This window comes from Triticum urartu, chromosome 2, assembly GCF_003073215.2.
Source record: "Triticum urartu cultivar G1812 chromosome 2, Tu2.1, whole genome shotgun sequence".
Taxonomy (NCBI): domain Eukaryota; kingdom Viridiplantae; phylum Streptophyta; class Magnoliopsida; order Poales; family Poaceae; genus Triticum; species Triticum urartu.
Genome location: NC_053023.1, coordinates 376385946 through 376401425, shown reverse-complemented (window position 1 = coordinate 376401425; position 15480 = coordinate 376385946). Strand labels below are relative to the sequence as shown.

The window sequence follows — 15480 nt, the reverse complement described above, 5'->3', positions numbered from 1 at the left end:
CTCATGGTGGACAAAGAAGCCAAAGCGGTGTTCGACAGTCTGGTCCACATCGAGGTTGGAGAGGGCAGCAAGATCTTCTTCTGGACGGACAGATGGATTCACGGGTTTGCGGCAAAAGATATCGCCCCTTTGATCACCGGCATGGTGGACAAGCTCACGAAGAGAAAAAGAACAGTCCGGGATGCGCTTTTCGAGGACTCCTGGGTCAATGATATCACGGGCGAGCTATCCTTCACGGCCCACCTGCAGCTCATACACTTGCAGCATGCCTTGGCGACGATCCAAAGGAATGCTTCGGACGATGATGCTTTCTACTGGCCCTGGAGTGCCTCGGGTTCCTATAGCACTAAATCCACTTATAGTATGCTTTGCCAGGGCATGACTCGGTTTGCCGCTGCCCAATGCATATGGAGAAGTTGGGCGCCCCTCAAATGCAAAATCTTTGCATGGCTTGCCTCTCAGTATCGGTTATGGACTTCGGACCGACGTGCGAGGCATGGTCTCCAAGATACGGCTTCTGCATGTTACACATGCTACCAAGAGGAGGACACAACAGACCATATCCTCGCTGGATGCGTCTACACGAGACAAGTTTGGAATGGCTGTTTCCGGCTGCTTCAAATCAACGTCCAAATTCCAAGCTCCGAGGATACTTTCATGGTGTGGTGGGACAAGGTGCGGAAGTTCTTCCATGGAAAGCTCAAGAGAGGTTTTGATTCGCTTGTCATCCTGACCGCGTGGCACTTATGGAAGCAGAGGAACGCTCGGGTGTTCAACCGCAATGATCAAGTCCGCTCGGAGACCAACCTTGTTCATCTCATACATGACGAGATCAAGCTTTGGAAGAAGGCGGGCCTAGGAGTTGAGGGGTTAGATCCTTTCGTGAGAGAGTGGGCTTTTGTGTTTTTTTAGGAGTAAGTGTTTTCATGGTAGGCTTCTTCGTCTAACCGCGAAGTCTTATACAACTTTTTTTTTTCTTCTATAAAGATAAGGTACGCCTTTACGTACTCTCAAAAAAAATCTTCAAGGGAGGAGGTCGCGACAGAGACGTCATGGGCATTTCCAGGATACGGCTAACGTTTGTTTGTTCCACTGATGCCGGCACGGAACGGAGAGAGAGAGACCTTGGACCGGTTGGAGGGCTCCCGTCGTCGCCGTGATGAACGTCTGACAGCGAGCGAGCCAGTTGCCATCGGACATGGATTGACCGACGGAGGGAGTACGTAGGAGTAGTATGTGCCGATACGATGCGACGCGCTCCCGCTGCTGCTTGCTAGGCTGTTGCTGGTACTACGGCGGCGGCCGACTAGCCTAGCCGATGACGCTGCGGCGCGGCGCGAGAGAGTGATGGGCTACTCGCTACTGGTGTGGCCGATAGAATGGTACGCCCCTACCGCCTCGTTCCGCACACCTCCCTCCTCCTCCTCCTCTCTCATAAAATCGGGAGACCTTTCCCTCCCTCCCTCCCTCCATCGTCTCCTCTCGTCCTACTCACACTCCACCTCCCCTCTCTCCCTCCCTCCCTCGCCGCGCCGTGCTCCCTCCACTCCACTCCCATCGCCCCAGGGCGCACACGGGATCGCGCGCAGATCTGTGCCCCCCATCCCACGCGCTCGCCTCCCACTCCCCGCCTCCCCGCGGCGGCCTGCCTGGCTTAATTTCGCCACCAATGCGCTCTGGGTAGGGCATGAGAGACACTGGCGGCGGCTTGCCGGCGGACCAATTCACATCCGGATGGAGCTCAGCGTCGCCGCCGCAGCCGTGGAGCTCGGCAAGCGGGGCCGCCCCGAGGACCAGGACCACGACCAGGAGCAGGACCACGGGGATGCCAAGCGGCTGGCGCTCGTGCCGTGGCCGCCGCACCAGCAGCACCCCTCCTCGCGGATCTACCGCGTCTCGCGCGGCTCCGGCGGCAAGGACCGCCACAGCAAGGTCTACACGGCCAAGGGCATCCGCGACCGCCGCGTCCGCCTCTCCGTCGCCACCGCCATCCAGTTCTACGACCTGCAGGATCGCCTTGGCTACGACCAGCCCAGCAAGGCCGTCGAGTGGCTCATCAAGGCCGCCGCCGCCGCAATCGACAAGCTCCCCGAGCTCGACGCCGCCGCCTTCCCCAACCACCCGGCCTCAGCCTCAGCCAACAAACAGTCTTCTGCTCTTCACGCGGAGGCCGACGGCTCGCAGCTCCAGCAGCAGCAGCTCACCAGATCGGGCTGCAGCAGCACGTCCGAGACCAGCAAGGGCTCCGTCCTCTCGCTCTCTCGCTCCGACAGCCGCGTCAAGGCCAGGGAGCGCGCGCGCGACCGTAGCGCCTCTGTGAAGGACAAGGACGACTCGGTCACCGCCGCCGTGCGCCGCCGCGCCCCCTCGGCGCAGGCGGCTTCCTTCACCGAGCTGCTCACTGGATTGGCGGCCGCCACCCCAGCTGTTGCTCACCACAAGCAGCACAACTCGTGGCAGCAGATGACCGCGTCTGCCACCGCGGACTACCTCGGCTTCTCCCAGCCAAGGAAATCCGGGCACGGGATGCTGCACACCTTCGCCTCCCCGGCCCCGCACCTGGGCAACATTGCGCCCGTCGCCATGTCCCCGGCGCAGCACTTCAGCTTATCAGCCGGCGGCGGCGATTCGCAGACGGACATGCCGCACTTCTCCTTCTCGCAAGACCACTACATGCCCGTCCATGCGGCGCCAGCGTCGGCTCCGGCAGTAGACTACAGTCTCAACTTCTCCATGTGCTCGGGTCTTGTGGGTGTCAACAACACTAGGGGGACCCTTCAGTCCAATTCGCAGCCGCACCTCTCCGGCCACCACCACCACCAGCAGCAGCTCCAGAGGCTGTCTACTCCACTGGATGCTCCGCACATACCCTTCTTGTTCAGCCCAGCCGTCGCGGTGGCCTCCCCCACCACAGCGGAGAGCCACTTCGGCGCGGCGGCCGCATTGCAGCTCTGGGAGGGGTTCCGGCACTCCGACATGAAGGAGAAGGGCAAGAACTGATCAATGGCTGTGCGCTTCTTTTGGATGCTGGTAGGTGATGAACTCTTCCAAATGCATACGCTTCCTTTGCTTTTTGGCTGCTTGTGTTTTTAGGCCTTTGTTTAAGGGTGGGATGCTTGCCCATTGGCTAATTTGTTATGATTATCTCACCCTTTTGGTGGTTCTCGAGGTGGCCTTGCGCCCCTAAATCCCGTAAAACACTCGGCCTGTTCTTGTGCAATTGACGAGTGTCAAAGCTTTAGGGGGAGGGAGCATTAGGCTGAACTTTCCAACAGGTGTCAATTCACTACTCACCGGAGAGGGATCTGTTTTGGTGTTCTGTTCCCCCCAACCATTATGTCACAGGGGACAGGCCAATCGCACGGTTTCTGGTTACCCGGCATTGTATTTTTAATGCCTTAAATTGTAGTAAGCCCAGGCTACGTTGTTCTAGTATTGCATGAAGGGGGTCAGCTATATGAACAAATGCACTAACAGGAAATACAGAATGGATAAAATGCACTAACAAATGCACAAATGCACTAACAGGAAGGGGGTCAGCTATATGAACAAATGCACAAATGCACTAACAGGAAATACAGAATGGATAAAAGATTTGTCATGTAGTCTAAAAGCATTTCCTGAAGGGCTTTTACTAGGTTTATTAATTGTTTAGGTGTAAGTAGAGGCACAGTCCAGAATTTCTTTGTAGATGTTTTTTTCTTCTTATTCAGAAGACATTGAAATGTCTTCAGCAGAGCTGAGTATTCAACCGTAACTAAAGTGAATTCATGTGCATATCATGACTGATATTTTCCTTAAAACTGGGTTTGTACATCTTAAAGTGAAACTGCAATATTTCATTCAACTTCTCATTTACTCTTAACTGAAATGCTTTGAAACTTAACTTGAAGAGTATAACTATATTTCTTTTTGTCAAGAACTTGGAGACCCAATCATCCCTCATTTGTCTGCGTCCGCAGCTGCCCCCCTCATATCAGAACCCCCAAATCAACATAGCATAGTTCATAGATCGGGGGCCACACGGATTGTGAGCTCCTCGTACGACTCCGTGGGCGTCCCAATCCACAGGGTCGTCGGCAAATGAGGAGCCGCTGCCGGATCCAGCCAAATTCCGGCGAGGGAAGGGAAGAGGACGGGGAAGTGAAGCGGACGAGGGACTGTGAGGAGAGTGGAAGTGTCTAGTGCCTAGGGTTTGGTCCAGTTGGAGTTTTAGTTGGGTGGGGGTGGGCCGGATCCTACGTGGCCGCCACGTCAGGACCTCCCTGTATTCCGTCCCACATGTGGGCTGGATATGAGGGGTGCCGGACGTTTGGGCTGCGTTTGAGGGGTCCGGTTGAGTGCCTAAATTTGGCCCGGGCGGTGTCCGGGTTGTCCGCCCGGGCGTTTAGGGGGGGGGGGGGGTTTCCGATTGTAGATGTTCTTAGTATCCAAGTAAGGTATTTTTTTTTGGGAGTTATTTTTGTATAAGAGTTTCATTCAGTGTTCATAGCCTTCTGTTGGTTGAGTATTGCAATGTTAGAGACGGGCCATAATGGTAGACCAGTCTATGTGTTGTTAAGCCATTGTGCTAGACTGCTAGTGGTGGATGGTTAGAGTTTCTGTGCATTGAAAAGAACCATAGAAAGGAGGCAAACTACATTATGCATTTCCTGATCTGTGGTAAATAAGAGATACTCCCTCTGTTTACAAATGTAAGATATTCTAACTTTTTTCTGAATCGGATGTATATAGACACGTTTTAGTGTGTTTGTTCACTCATGAGTCCGTATATAGTCTATATTGAAATATCCAAAACATCATATGTTTGTGAACAGCGGGAGTAGTTTCTTGGTCTTGTTGCTAGGTCTAACTTTTAGGTATTCGCTCAAAATTATCTCAGTGTGTGGTATACATAGACCAGTCAATAAGAAATTTATCTTGTCGAAGGACAAACCATACAGCATAATCTTCTCAAACTCTAGCTTTTCAAGACAGTACTAACTACAAAAAGTCAATTATTGATATGAACATGCGGTCAAAACATGATTACTCTTCAAAAGGTTCACTGTGAATCTCCAAGTGCTAATCCTGGAGTACTTAAAATTACACTAATTATGACAAAACCACATTTTGACATAATAGAACATCATTCACACCGTTTATATTTGTGTCACATGATTCATGGAGTCTTACCTCATTTTTGCAGTGCCTTGTTTACATAGTATTATGTATGTAATCAGTCCTTTTATCTGTTGAATAAGCCATCATAACTCTTCAGCCTATTGCTTTGTGAAATGTATCATACTTGTGCTAAAACTCTTTAGTATGATAAATAAATCCAGAGATATGAGTGATTAGGTCCTAAGCGCTTTTGAAAACCTCTTAAGTGAGCTAGCATAACTTAGTTGTTTACTCCATTCATTTGCCATCAATAGCCTTTTGCATTTTAGCTCATATATGTACATAAATAGCATAGTGAACGGTAACAAATATGTCCATAGCAATCTTTTGCATGGCTAGCATGGTAGTGCCTGTTAGCCTTTTGCATTTTACCTCAGATTTGTACATAAATAACATACTGAACAGCAACCAACATGTTCATAGTAATCTTTTGCATGGCTAGCGGGGCAGTGCATGTTCTCATTTGAGAACAAGAAGTGCCTCTACAGTCGTTGAAAGTAACACCAGGCTGGGTAAAGTGAATTTTTTCCACCCACTTGTATCTCCTTCCTATACCCTCTTTCCTTTTTTTGAAAAGGGGCATATATTAATATCGCGGAGATACCAATTACACCCAACGCAATGTCCTGACGACATTACGGAGGCACACAGCCCAAAAACAAAAAGAAGAAGAAGAAAGAAAGATCCCTCTAGAGTGATCAATTTCTTGTAACCACAACACGAACCACCGCCAAGACAACACCCGAAGTCCAAATTCTCCAAAAGCGACGCCTCCAAGAAGGAAATGGTGCACAAGCGCCGTTGTCGCCCGATCATAGATCTTTGGTTTTCACCCTGAAGAAAATCCGCGCTCTCAAAACAATGTCTTCAACAAGGCCACTGCCAGGCACAACCAATTAAGGCCAGACCTTGGGTTTTCACCCTGAAGAGCAGTTTTAACATGGTCCCTCTTACCCCCTCTTTTCACATGAGAGGTAAGAGTATAAAATAGATCTTAGCCGTTGATCTCATCAATGAATGGCTTGATTGACTCTTACCTTCTTACCTCACATGTAAAAAAAGGAGGTAAGAGGGACCATGTTAAAATTTGCCCACCCTGAAAGCTAAGACTCTGTACTCCTCTTGTGCCGCCGCCCCACTTGCCGATGCCGCTGCTATGAGTCACGAACCACCAAACAAGTCCTCATTGCCTCGAAGGCTCGATCCGCCATTACTAGGCCTCAGACCTCTGCCACCATGACGTTCTCCGCCACTGTCTTCACCATGAAAATCGAAATACCGACATGTCCCATAATGTCAACAGTCAACGAAGCTTCGCGTCACGCCCTCCTGAAGCCACACGGGCTGAAATAGGGGCGCACACGACCAAATCCCATCCGATCCAGCAATCTACAAGCGCTAGACACCCAATGAAGATCTCCGGTGGAGCCTTCCGGAACTCATCAATAGGCTAGATCAGTGAGGGCCGGCATCAAGCAGAACACCATCTTGGCGCTAGAAGACCCATAGGACCACCTCCTTTATCCAAGCAAAACCAGCAGGGCCCCACGCCGCCGGTCAGAACAGCGGAGGAGAAGGAAGCCGCGGCCGCTTGCGCGGACGCGTCGCTCGCCGCTCCGGATCACGCCAGCCCATGGCCAGAAGAGCCACGGCAACCAGCGCCTCGATCCCCTGGCGGCAACCGAAGGGCAGCGATGAGACCATGACCTAGGGATTCGAAGGATACCCCAAATCCAGTCGCCTCTACCGCCAGATCGTCGCCACAGGGGATCTCCGCTGCCACCCCGACGCAAGGGCGCCGTCCTGGCCGCCGCGCGTAGACTACCACCACCGCCGCCCAGCAGCTCCTGCGAAGGCCTCCAACGCACCAGCAATCCCAGCCACCTTCGGTAGCTGGGTCCGCCGCCACCACGGCGAGGGCCGGCGGCGAAGGGAATCAGGGAGGGGAGGACTTCTAGCAGCGCGAGGCTTCCGCCCCCGGTGTCGCCCTGGGGTGCGACACGGAGGTGCAAGATGCGATCTGGGCCGGGCGCTATAGTAAGTTGTGTTCAATATTGACACGGATGTTTACAATGCTATAAGATGTACACTTACAAAGTTTGGTGCTAAGAATATGGCCGTATGTGTTCTGTAGAACACAATCAAATTGGTGTGAATAATATGCCATTCAAACATGCACAATTTGTTATTATGTGTAGGACATGAATCATAACAATTTAGCACATTTTTCTTGTACGTCTTATAGCATTTCAAAGAACCATGATTTTTTAATTCTTAAACTTTTGGTAGTGGGAAAGGAGATAATATGGGGTGGAGATACAAGTTGGTGGAGATAAGCATTTCCGCTGGCTGGGTGGCATGGTTGTACTTGTACATATCATTTGGAACTTACAGTTGCATCTAGATTTGTTTAGTTATGTTTTGACAAATGACATACTTAGACCAGTGGGAGACTGAGTTTACTGAAAATTGTTCTCAATGTTCCTTTACCTTCATAGTTGCAGCTTGGCATTGTTAGAATCTGCTATCAGATTCATAATGCGATATAGTAGAGGATATCATTGTAAACTGTCAAGATTATTTCGTTGTTATAGAAGTTTCTCGTAACTTGCTTTTTTCCTCCAGTTCTGCATCAAGTACCATGTTTCACATATGCGTGATGTACTGCTGTGATATACATGCAAATGTGATAAATGCCACTGCAAATTAATCATGCTATCACAAAAGGTCGAGTTAGTCATTTTATAGCAGAGCCCTGATATTTAATGTTCGCCTTTATTGATGCTGTATAAAATTCTAATGGAAGCTACTACCTCCGTCCGGGTTTATTGGCCCCCCTTGTATTTTGAGCCAGACTTTGACCATCTATATGACTAACAAAATATAAATTATATGTTACAAAAAGTACACCATTGGATTTGTATTTGAAAGAGCTTTCCCATCGTATAATTTTTGTGACATATAGTTTACATTTCATTAATTAAACTTATAGGTCAAACTTTAGCACAAAATAAGAGGGGGCCTAATAAACCCGGACGGAGGGAGTAGACCTTTAGATCTGATTGAATTTGTTTTCCCCTTCCTTATTTCTAGAAAAGCTCTCCTCCACCTGGAAACATTCTGAGCATTTAAAATGATCTTACCTAAGGACTTGTTTATCTTGCCTTGAAATTAGGCTTATCAAGAAACTAGGGGTAATCAGCTTAAAGGTTGCTCATTTTCTTAGCTTAGTTAACTACAACTTAGGTCCCATTTGTACATAAGATATGCATAGTGGGTGGGTTAACGCGGTGTACTTGCTGGAACTAGAATCTGTTGTCCCCAAGATCTTTAAAGCTGTTGTTCACCACGTTCCTCTGGGCTCCCATAACATATTAGACAATATGGTAGTCCAATGCTGTTTTGAAGTATATATTGGCATTATGCTGAAAATGGACCTGACAGGTGAAGTTTTATCTTCTGTCCTGGTAGAATAATCCAAAGAAGATACTCCCTCCGTCCCAAAATGTAAGACTAGTTTTGACACTATGATAGATAGTGTCAAAAATGATATTACATTTTGGGACAGAGGGAGTATGTTTTACTCACCAATATAAATGCCTAACTGTGCTGCCATTGCTTTTCTTAATTGATGCTCCTGAAATTGTTTTGGTGCTCTTCTACCAAGATTGACCAAATGAGTGTTCTGCTAAAGTAAAAGTCATATAGACTGAAATATCATAGGTCAGCCTTTGTATGCCTGTTAGTACTGCAAACTATTTGAGTGAAAGATCTGAAAATATGTAGCACAACGTATGTCCACAGTTGTGATGATGATAGGTGCAAGTCTTGATCTTTTCATTACATAATTTGTGTTCTTTTGAGCTTACATTGTGTAGCATCTCTACTGTAGATTTGTAAGTAGCTTTCTCCTTTATCTGATTGATATCATAATTGTTTGACAGGAAGTGAAGACGGCCAATCATCATTTGGACATCTACCATGGTCATCGAAGAACCTCATCATCGTTACTCAGATGATCGTTTGCTTTCTTTTTACTCCATGTTGTTGTATTAATCTTGTTTGTGGAGGTGAGGGTTCCTGAGCAAAAGCTTGCTGGATTGCCCTTGCCATGCTTTGCACTCTAGAACTTTGTCAACTGATGCACGTACGCCGCCCTGAATCGGCAGCTCTTTTGACATTGTTGGGATGAGTTATCCCCCGTCAATTTTTCTTGTTCTCCGTTGTGTGCTGTGTGACTGAACTCATTGATCCAATCTATAAGATGAACTATGTATGTTGTGTGACCCTCTCTCTACCTTGTGCTGAATATGGTTCGCTGAAGAGGTGTAAAATGTACCTTTTTTGCAGTGTTTTATTTGTATTGCTCAGTGATGTATCTGCAGCAAGTGTGCACTAACTGAACTTGGTCAACACTGTGTTGCTGCACTGCTGCAGGCTTCTGTTATGTTAATTTCAGCTTCAAATATGGTTACCATTTGAGTAGCTTGTGAAAATGCAGACGCAAGTTCTGAACAAGACAAATTCTTACTCTTGGTTTTCCTCTACGGCATTGCGTTGTTGCTCATGCCTGAGATACTATTGAGGAGCATTTCTATCTTGTTTTTAAGCAAATGTGATGTTTTATGTTTATGCAAACTGGGTAAAAAAACGTGTCAAGTGTCTGGGAAAGAAAGTCTGAATCTTGAGTGAACAGTATATTTTATTTGGGTGTTGTTTGTTTGCTGTGGCAGACTGATGATAAAAGCAGGTATGCATTTCAACTGAACCTGCCTTCTAGCATGCCTGCAAAAAATCTAATATAGTGTGCGTTGCTGACAACACCAAAAATGTGAAGTCTATCCCTCCACTGCGTGCAGAAGCTGGAGAGACGGTCAAGACATCAACTTTTAACCATTGAGCAGGACACCAAAAATGTGAAGTCTATCCCTCCACTGCATGCAGAAGCTGGAGAGACGGTCAAGACATCAGCTTTTAACCATTGAGCAGGCTGCAGCTTCAGGCTTGTCCATACTTTGGGCAAAACAAATGTTCTGAAGGTAATTTATTTCTATCTTATCACAGTAAACAAGCAAGAAAAGGAAGATTGAAAGCTTAGTGCATATATTTATTGTACTACAACCTATGCTCTCTCTCGCGACTACAACCGCGACACCACCCCACCTACCACATCCCGCCGCCGATCTGCTCGCAACGGCGAATCCCCGCACCCCGCACCACGCCCCCCATGCCACGCAGCTCCAGATCCACCTGCTCGCCGCCCCGTCCGGGCTCGACGGTGCCGTACCTGCCTCCCCCCTTTGTGTACCGGGCCTTCCCGGAGATGCTGCGCCCGATTGGGTCGATGTCGCCGGCGACGCTGCGGGCGACAAGGGAGCGGAGATGGACGGAGAGAGCCATGCGGATCCGGGACGACGCACCTCCTACCTCCTATGTGTTCGGGAGTGGAGGCGGCTGCATCAGAAGGCGGAGGCGGAGCCAGATCCGGAGATGAAGGTATGGGCGTCGTGGGGGATCGAGACCTATGGCGACATCACGGATCAGGAGCTTCTCAACCTGGCAAGGAGGATCTACTTCGAGGGCAGCAGAGAGGAGAAGAGGAGGATGCCGCATCCGTCAGCCCCTCCGAAGGATTTCGTCAATTGGGCGAGGGCAGAGGCCAAGAGTGCAGATCCACAGAGGCGCGCAAAGGCCAAGAGTGCAGATCCACAGAGGCGCGCAAGGTGGGAATGCATAGAAGGGAAGCTACCATCGGCACCGCCATCGGACTCGGAGGAGGTCGACCCTTGGCCGTACCTCTCCCCTACTCCGGCAACAGACTGAAAATTGACCAGATCTGCAACAGTGACTCTCTTGGACCTGAGTGTCACGAGTGGGGAAAGCAATTTTGGCTGGGCATGGCAACGATGGATAAGGTTTGCGAGCAGAAGCGGCCTGGAGGTATGGATAGTGTGTTTCTCCCCTTCTCTGCTTACCACTCCCACCATGAGTGCGCCAGGAACGCAGTCGGATTCAGAAAGGGAAGCAGAGGAGAGATTGATCATGGAGCACATCAGATGTCTGTTGAGGGACCTGCGTCTGCCCAGGAGAGGTTCAGGTTCGATTCAGAAGCTGGTAACCCATATTCTGGTCCATGCAACAAAGAGCGAGCTCGCACTGATAGCGTCGAACCAAACTACTCAACCAACAATGGTGTTTGTGTGGGCGCTAGCAGCGAGGAGCTCAAGAATCAGGAGAAGAAGAGTGCGCTGGGAGGCATTCTTCCGAGCCCAGCCTCTGGAGAGCCAAGAGCTGATGAGAGGTGCGGCACTTCCAAATCAGGGCCTCAGATGATCGTGCCTTCTGACGAAACTGAAGCTCTTCTGGTCATGGAGCTCTCCGGAGGGTTCAGGGTCGTTCGGGGAGGGAGAAGCGCCAACCGAGCTCTCAAAAATTTGGTGAAAAAGGTGACCAGATCATCAGGTGACTTTACAGGTAGCCAAGTTGACGAGGCAGAAGATAGGTATAGTCAGCTATGGATTCCTATAAAAAGTGGTGCGGGAGGGGAGGCTGAGACTAGGGTTCCCTCCGCTACCTCTTTCCCCCTTCCCCCCGCCGCCGCCCCACCCTCCCCCAACCCATCTGCCACCACTGCAGATCCACCCATGGCTGATGGTGGAAGAGGCCGCGGCCGTGGAAAAAGCAAGGGAGGAAGAGGAGATGGATCCAATAGCTGGCAGCACGAGCAGATGCACGCCGGAGCAGGGGCAGGTGGAGGACAGCCGCCGTCTTTGGGTTTGGTTTTCAGGGGCCTCCCCCACCATGGGCCTTCCCGGGGCAATTCCCTGGCCAATTCCCACAGCAACCTTGGGGGGGGGCATGCAGCAACAGTGGTACGCCCCCCCCCCCAGCAGCAGCTGCAAGGGCAGGCTGGGGAGCAATCCTCAGACACAAGTGATAGCCATGGAGGAGGTTCTCAGCAGAGCAAAACCAAGGGAAGGTGCAGCAGAAAAAGAAGCAAGAGCTGGTTCAGAAACAACAAGCAAATCCAGGTCTGATGTCTTACACCAGTGTCACCTGCTTCAATTGTGGAGACCCAGGACACCACAAAGACAAATGCACCAAGCGAAAAGGGTGCTTTATATGCAAGATGATCAATCACAAGGTGGAAGACTGCCCCACTAGAAGAAAGCCTCACTCATCTGCCAAATATGTGGGTGGAGCTGCTCAAGGCTTGGGTTTCTACCACCTAGATATGCCAGATATTAATGCTCAACACCAGGGATGGCTCAAGAATGTAGGGATTGTCTTTGTGGAGTAAGGAGAAGTCACTAAAAAAGAGCTAGCCAAGGAGTTTGCAAGCATTTATAAAACTAACTGGCCATGAGCCATCAACAAGTTGGATGAATGGACCTTCCTGGTCAAATTCCCCCCCCCCCTAGAAATTGATGTGGAACAAGTGGTTGGGTATCCATGTTTTGGATTGTCCAAAGAGAACACAGTAGTTAAGGTGGAAGTTTGGCTGGGAGGTGTCACTACTGAAGAAGAACCGCAAGAGGTTTGGCTAAAACTCAGAAAGCTCAACCCCAAATGGTGTGAATGGACTGTCCTAGACCAAATCACATCAACTTTTGGGGGTGTTGCTGGATGTAGACTGGCAGCATAATTTCCAGAGTTTCTATTAAACCATCAGAGTCAAGATCTCATGCAAGGATCACAGGAGAATTGATATGGACAGCACAGGTGCTCTTGTCGTTCCACCGTTACTGTCAAGTAAAATATCAGACAATCGAGAGGCTCGCTATGAAATCAAGATGCAAAAGTATGTGGTTCCCGCTCTACGTCATAATAAGATCATGTGTGCTACAGAACAGAGGGGGGCCTTAGGTGTGAAGCCTATTCCATATGGTACGCTCGTGACTCAGGAAGAAGTGAAGCCCACATTCAGAACACCTTGTCAATACTTCAACAGAGCCAGCAGAATGAAAGTTTGAAGGTTGCACCACCAAGTTCATTTTAGTTTTGGCCTAGCAACCATACATGCAAGTATACGTACGTGTGTCTTTTTATTTATTTTTCCTAGTTTGTTTAGATTTCCTAGTTTACAACTTGTAATTGATAAGGAGTCCTCATCGTGTCCTAGTTTAGGTCGGGCTTAGCCCAGGTGTTACGCACCACCTATATAAGTAAGGGGTGCAGCTTTGTCTAGGTTTAAATTTTAGCATATGTGAAGAAAATACTCAGAAAAGCATATGATGGATGCGCCGCATCTGTGTTCCTGCGTTCCATAATTTTGGTTCGATGATTGCATGTGTTCCGGCGACCTAGATTGCCAGGGCATTAGTTTTGTTCGGTTCTTGGTCTTCCAGGATCGATCCAATCTCTCTTTTGCTTCTCCATCTACTTCTAATCTCCTCTGTTGATTACTCCGTCGCCGCCGTCACTAATCGTCATTAGCTTAATTCTCCATCTATCCAAGTACTACAACTACCACGTACACATCTTCTACTACTTTCCGATCCCTACAATCCATCCATCCATCTAGTCTAGCACTAGTTCTTCTGCACGTACACTTCTTCTTTCAAAAATTATTTCTTCTAGCTGTTTGCGCGAGTGAAAGATCAGGGACACCTCATAAAATCGACTCAAAACTATTTGAGCCGTATCAGTTGGTATCAGAGAGCGCCAGGTTTATCACTGCGCGCGATGTCAACTGCAAGCAAGCGTGACGAGGATGAGGTGCGAGAGGATGATGGGCCGCCGCAATATGGCCCCGATCTGGACCCAGGTGTCCGTGCTATGTTCAAGGCTACATACTAGCACTTCGACAACCACATGAAGGCCCTCTACGAGACGGTGACCGACGGGTTCCAGGCCATGCAGGCAGCCCTCGGTCGTCTAGAGGCAAGGGCAACCAGCGCGGCTGCGCCAGCGAGGGCACAACATGCCCTGCAGCAACGAGCACCTCGACATGTCCGTGATGCGGACGTTGCCAATGATGATAATGATGCTGAGTCCGTGGATGGTTCTGATGCTCGCGGCGACTTGCCTCACCGACCATGACAGGATGCTCGTCCCCGTGATGATGGACCAAGGCGGCGCCGCGATGAGGACGAGGACGGAGGTACTGGTAGAATAAAAATTACTATACCTTCGTTCACAGGCAAGGCCGGTCCTGAGGAGTACTTTGAGTGGGAGATGCGTGTGGAGCAGATTTTTGATAACCACCGTTACTCCGAGGAGCGGAAGATTCGTTTTGCTTCTCTTGAATTTTCAGGTTATGCATTAATTTGGTGGGATCAACTCAACCGCAATGACGCACGACCAGAATCGTGGCGTGAGATGAAGCGTACAATGCGTGCTCGCTTTGTGCCAGCTTATTTTCTTCAAGGAGCCATGACGGTGGATGAGTATTACCAACGGATGCAAGTTCTGATGATCAGAACTAATGTGCATGAGTCTGATGATGCAACAATGACACGCTTCTTTGAGGGGTTGAATGAGGATATACGTGACCGTGTTGATTTGAGGCAGTATAATGATATGCAAGAGCTTCTTCATCAAGCGGAGCGTGCCGAAGAGTGGGTCAAAGCCAAGCAAGTTTCCAAAGGCCGCACCAATTTCAGCATGGGGCGACGTTCCTATTTGCATGACGATGATAATGTCAATCCAGCTTCATCCTATAGGTCAGCTGTTACCGATCACAAGGAGATGAGCAAAGAATCTATGGCCGCGAGCAAAGTGGCTTCAAGGGCTGATTCAAGTGCGCAGTCTGCTATGCGTACTAGTGAGATTGTTTGTTACACATGTGGAGGTAGGGGACACAAACGCATTGATTGTCCAAACAAGAAGAGAGTGCTCCTTGTTAATGATGGATATGTTTCCGAAGACAAAACTTACTCAGAGTCTGATGAACCCAAGAAAGGGGAAAGTGAATCTAATCCTATCATGTGCTATCCTTTAGATTATGATGATCTGCCATGCATCATGGTGCAGCGAGCTAAAGAGGATCAAATTCCAAGTTCAGGACAGCGGTGGAAAATTTTTCAGTCACAATGCAAGATCAAAAACAAGTGTTGCAAGTTGATTATCTATAACACCCACGATGCGGCTATATCTCCCACGTGTCGGAGCACGACTTAGAGGCATAACCGCATGGTAGGCATGTCGTAAGAGGGGTAATCTTTACACATCCCATGGACTGAATAAGAAAGGGATAAAGAGTCGGCTTACAATCGCCACTTCACCCAATACATAAATATATCATACATCATCCAGAATACAATCAAGGTCCGACTACGGAACCAAAATAAAGAAAGACAACCCCAAATGCTAGAT

The 15480-nt window shown here is 49.1% G+C and overlaps 1 protein-coding gene across 1 annotated transcript; it reads left to right on the top strand.

The window, feature by feature from the left end:
• The first annotated feature begins 1288 nt into the window (after positions 1-1288).
• LOC125537369 (transcription factor PCF6-like) lies at positions 1289-9452 on the top strand. The gene is made up of 2 exons (XM_048700675.1): positions 1289-3030; positions 9108-9452. The coding sequence occupies exon 1, from the start codon at positions 1348-1350 to the stop codon at positions 2998-3000; it is 1653 nt and encodes a 550-aa protein (XP_048556632.1). The 5' UTR covers positions 1289-1347; the 3' UTR covers positions 3001-3030; positions 9108-9452.
• The last annotated feature ends 6028 nt before the right edge of the window (positions 9453-15480 follow it).

Excerpts from the sequence above, each read along its gene's own strand:
- LOC125537369 (XM_048700675.1), top strand. The coding sequence starts at position 1,348 with ATGGGCTACTCGCTACTGGTGTGGCCGATAGAATGGTACGCCCCTACC.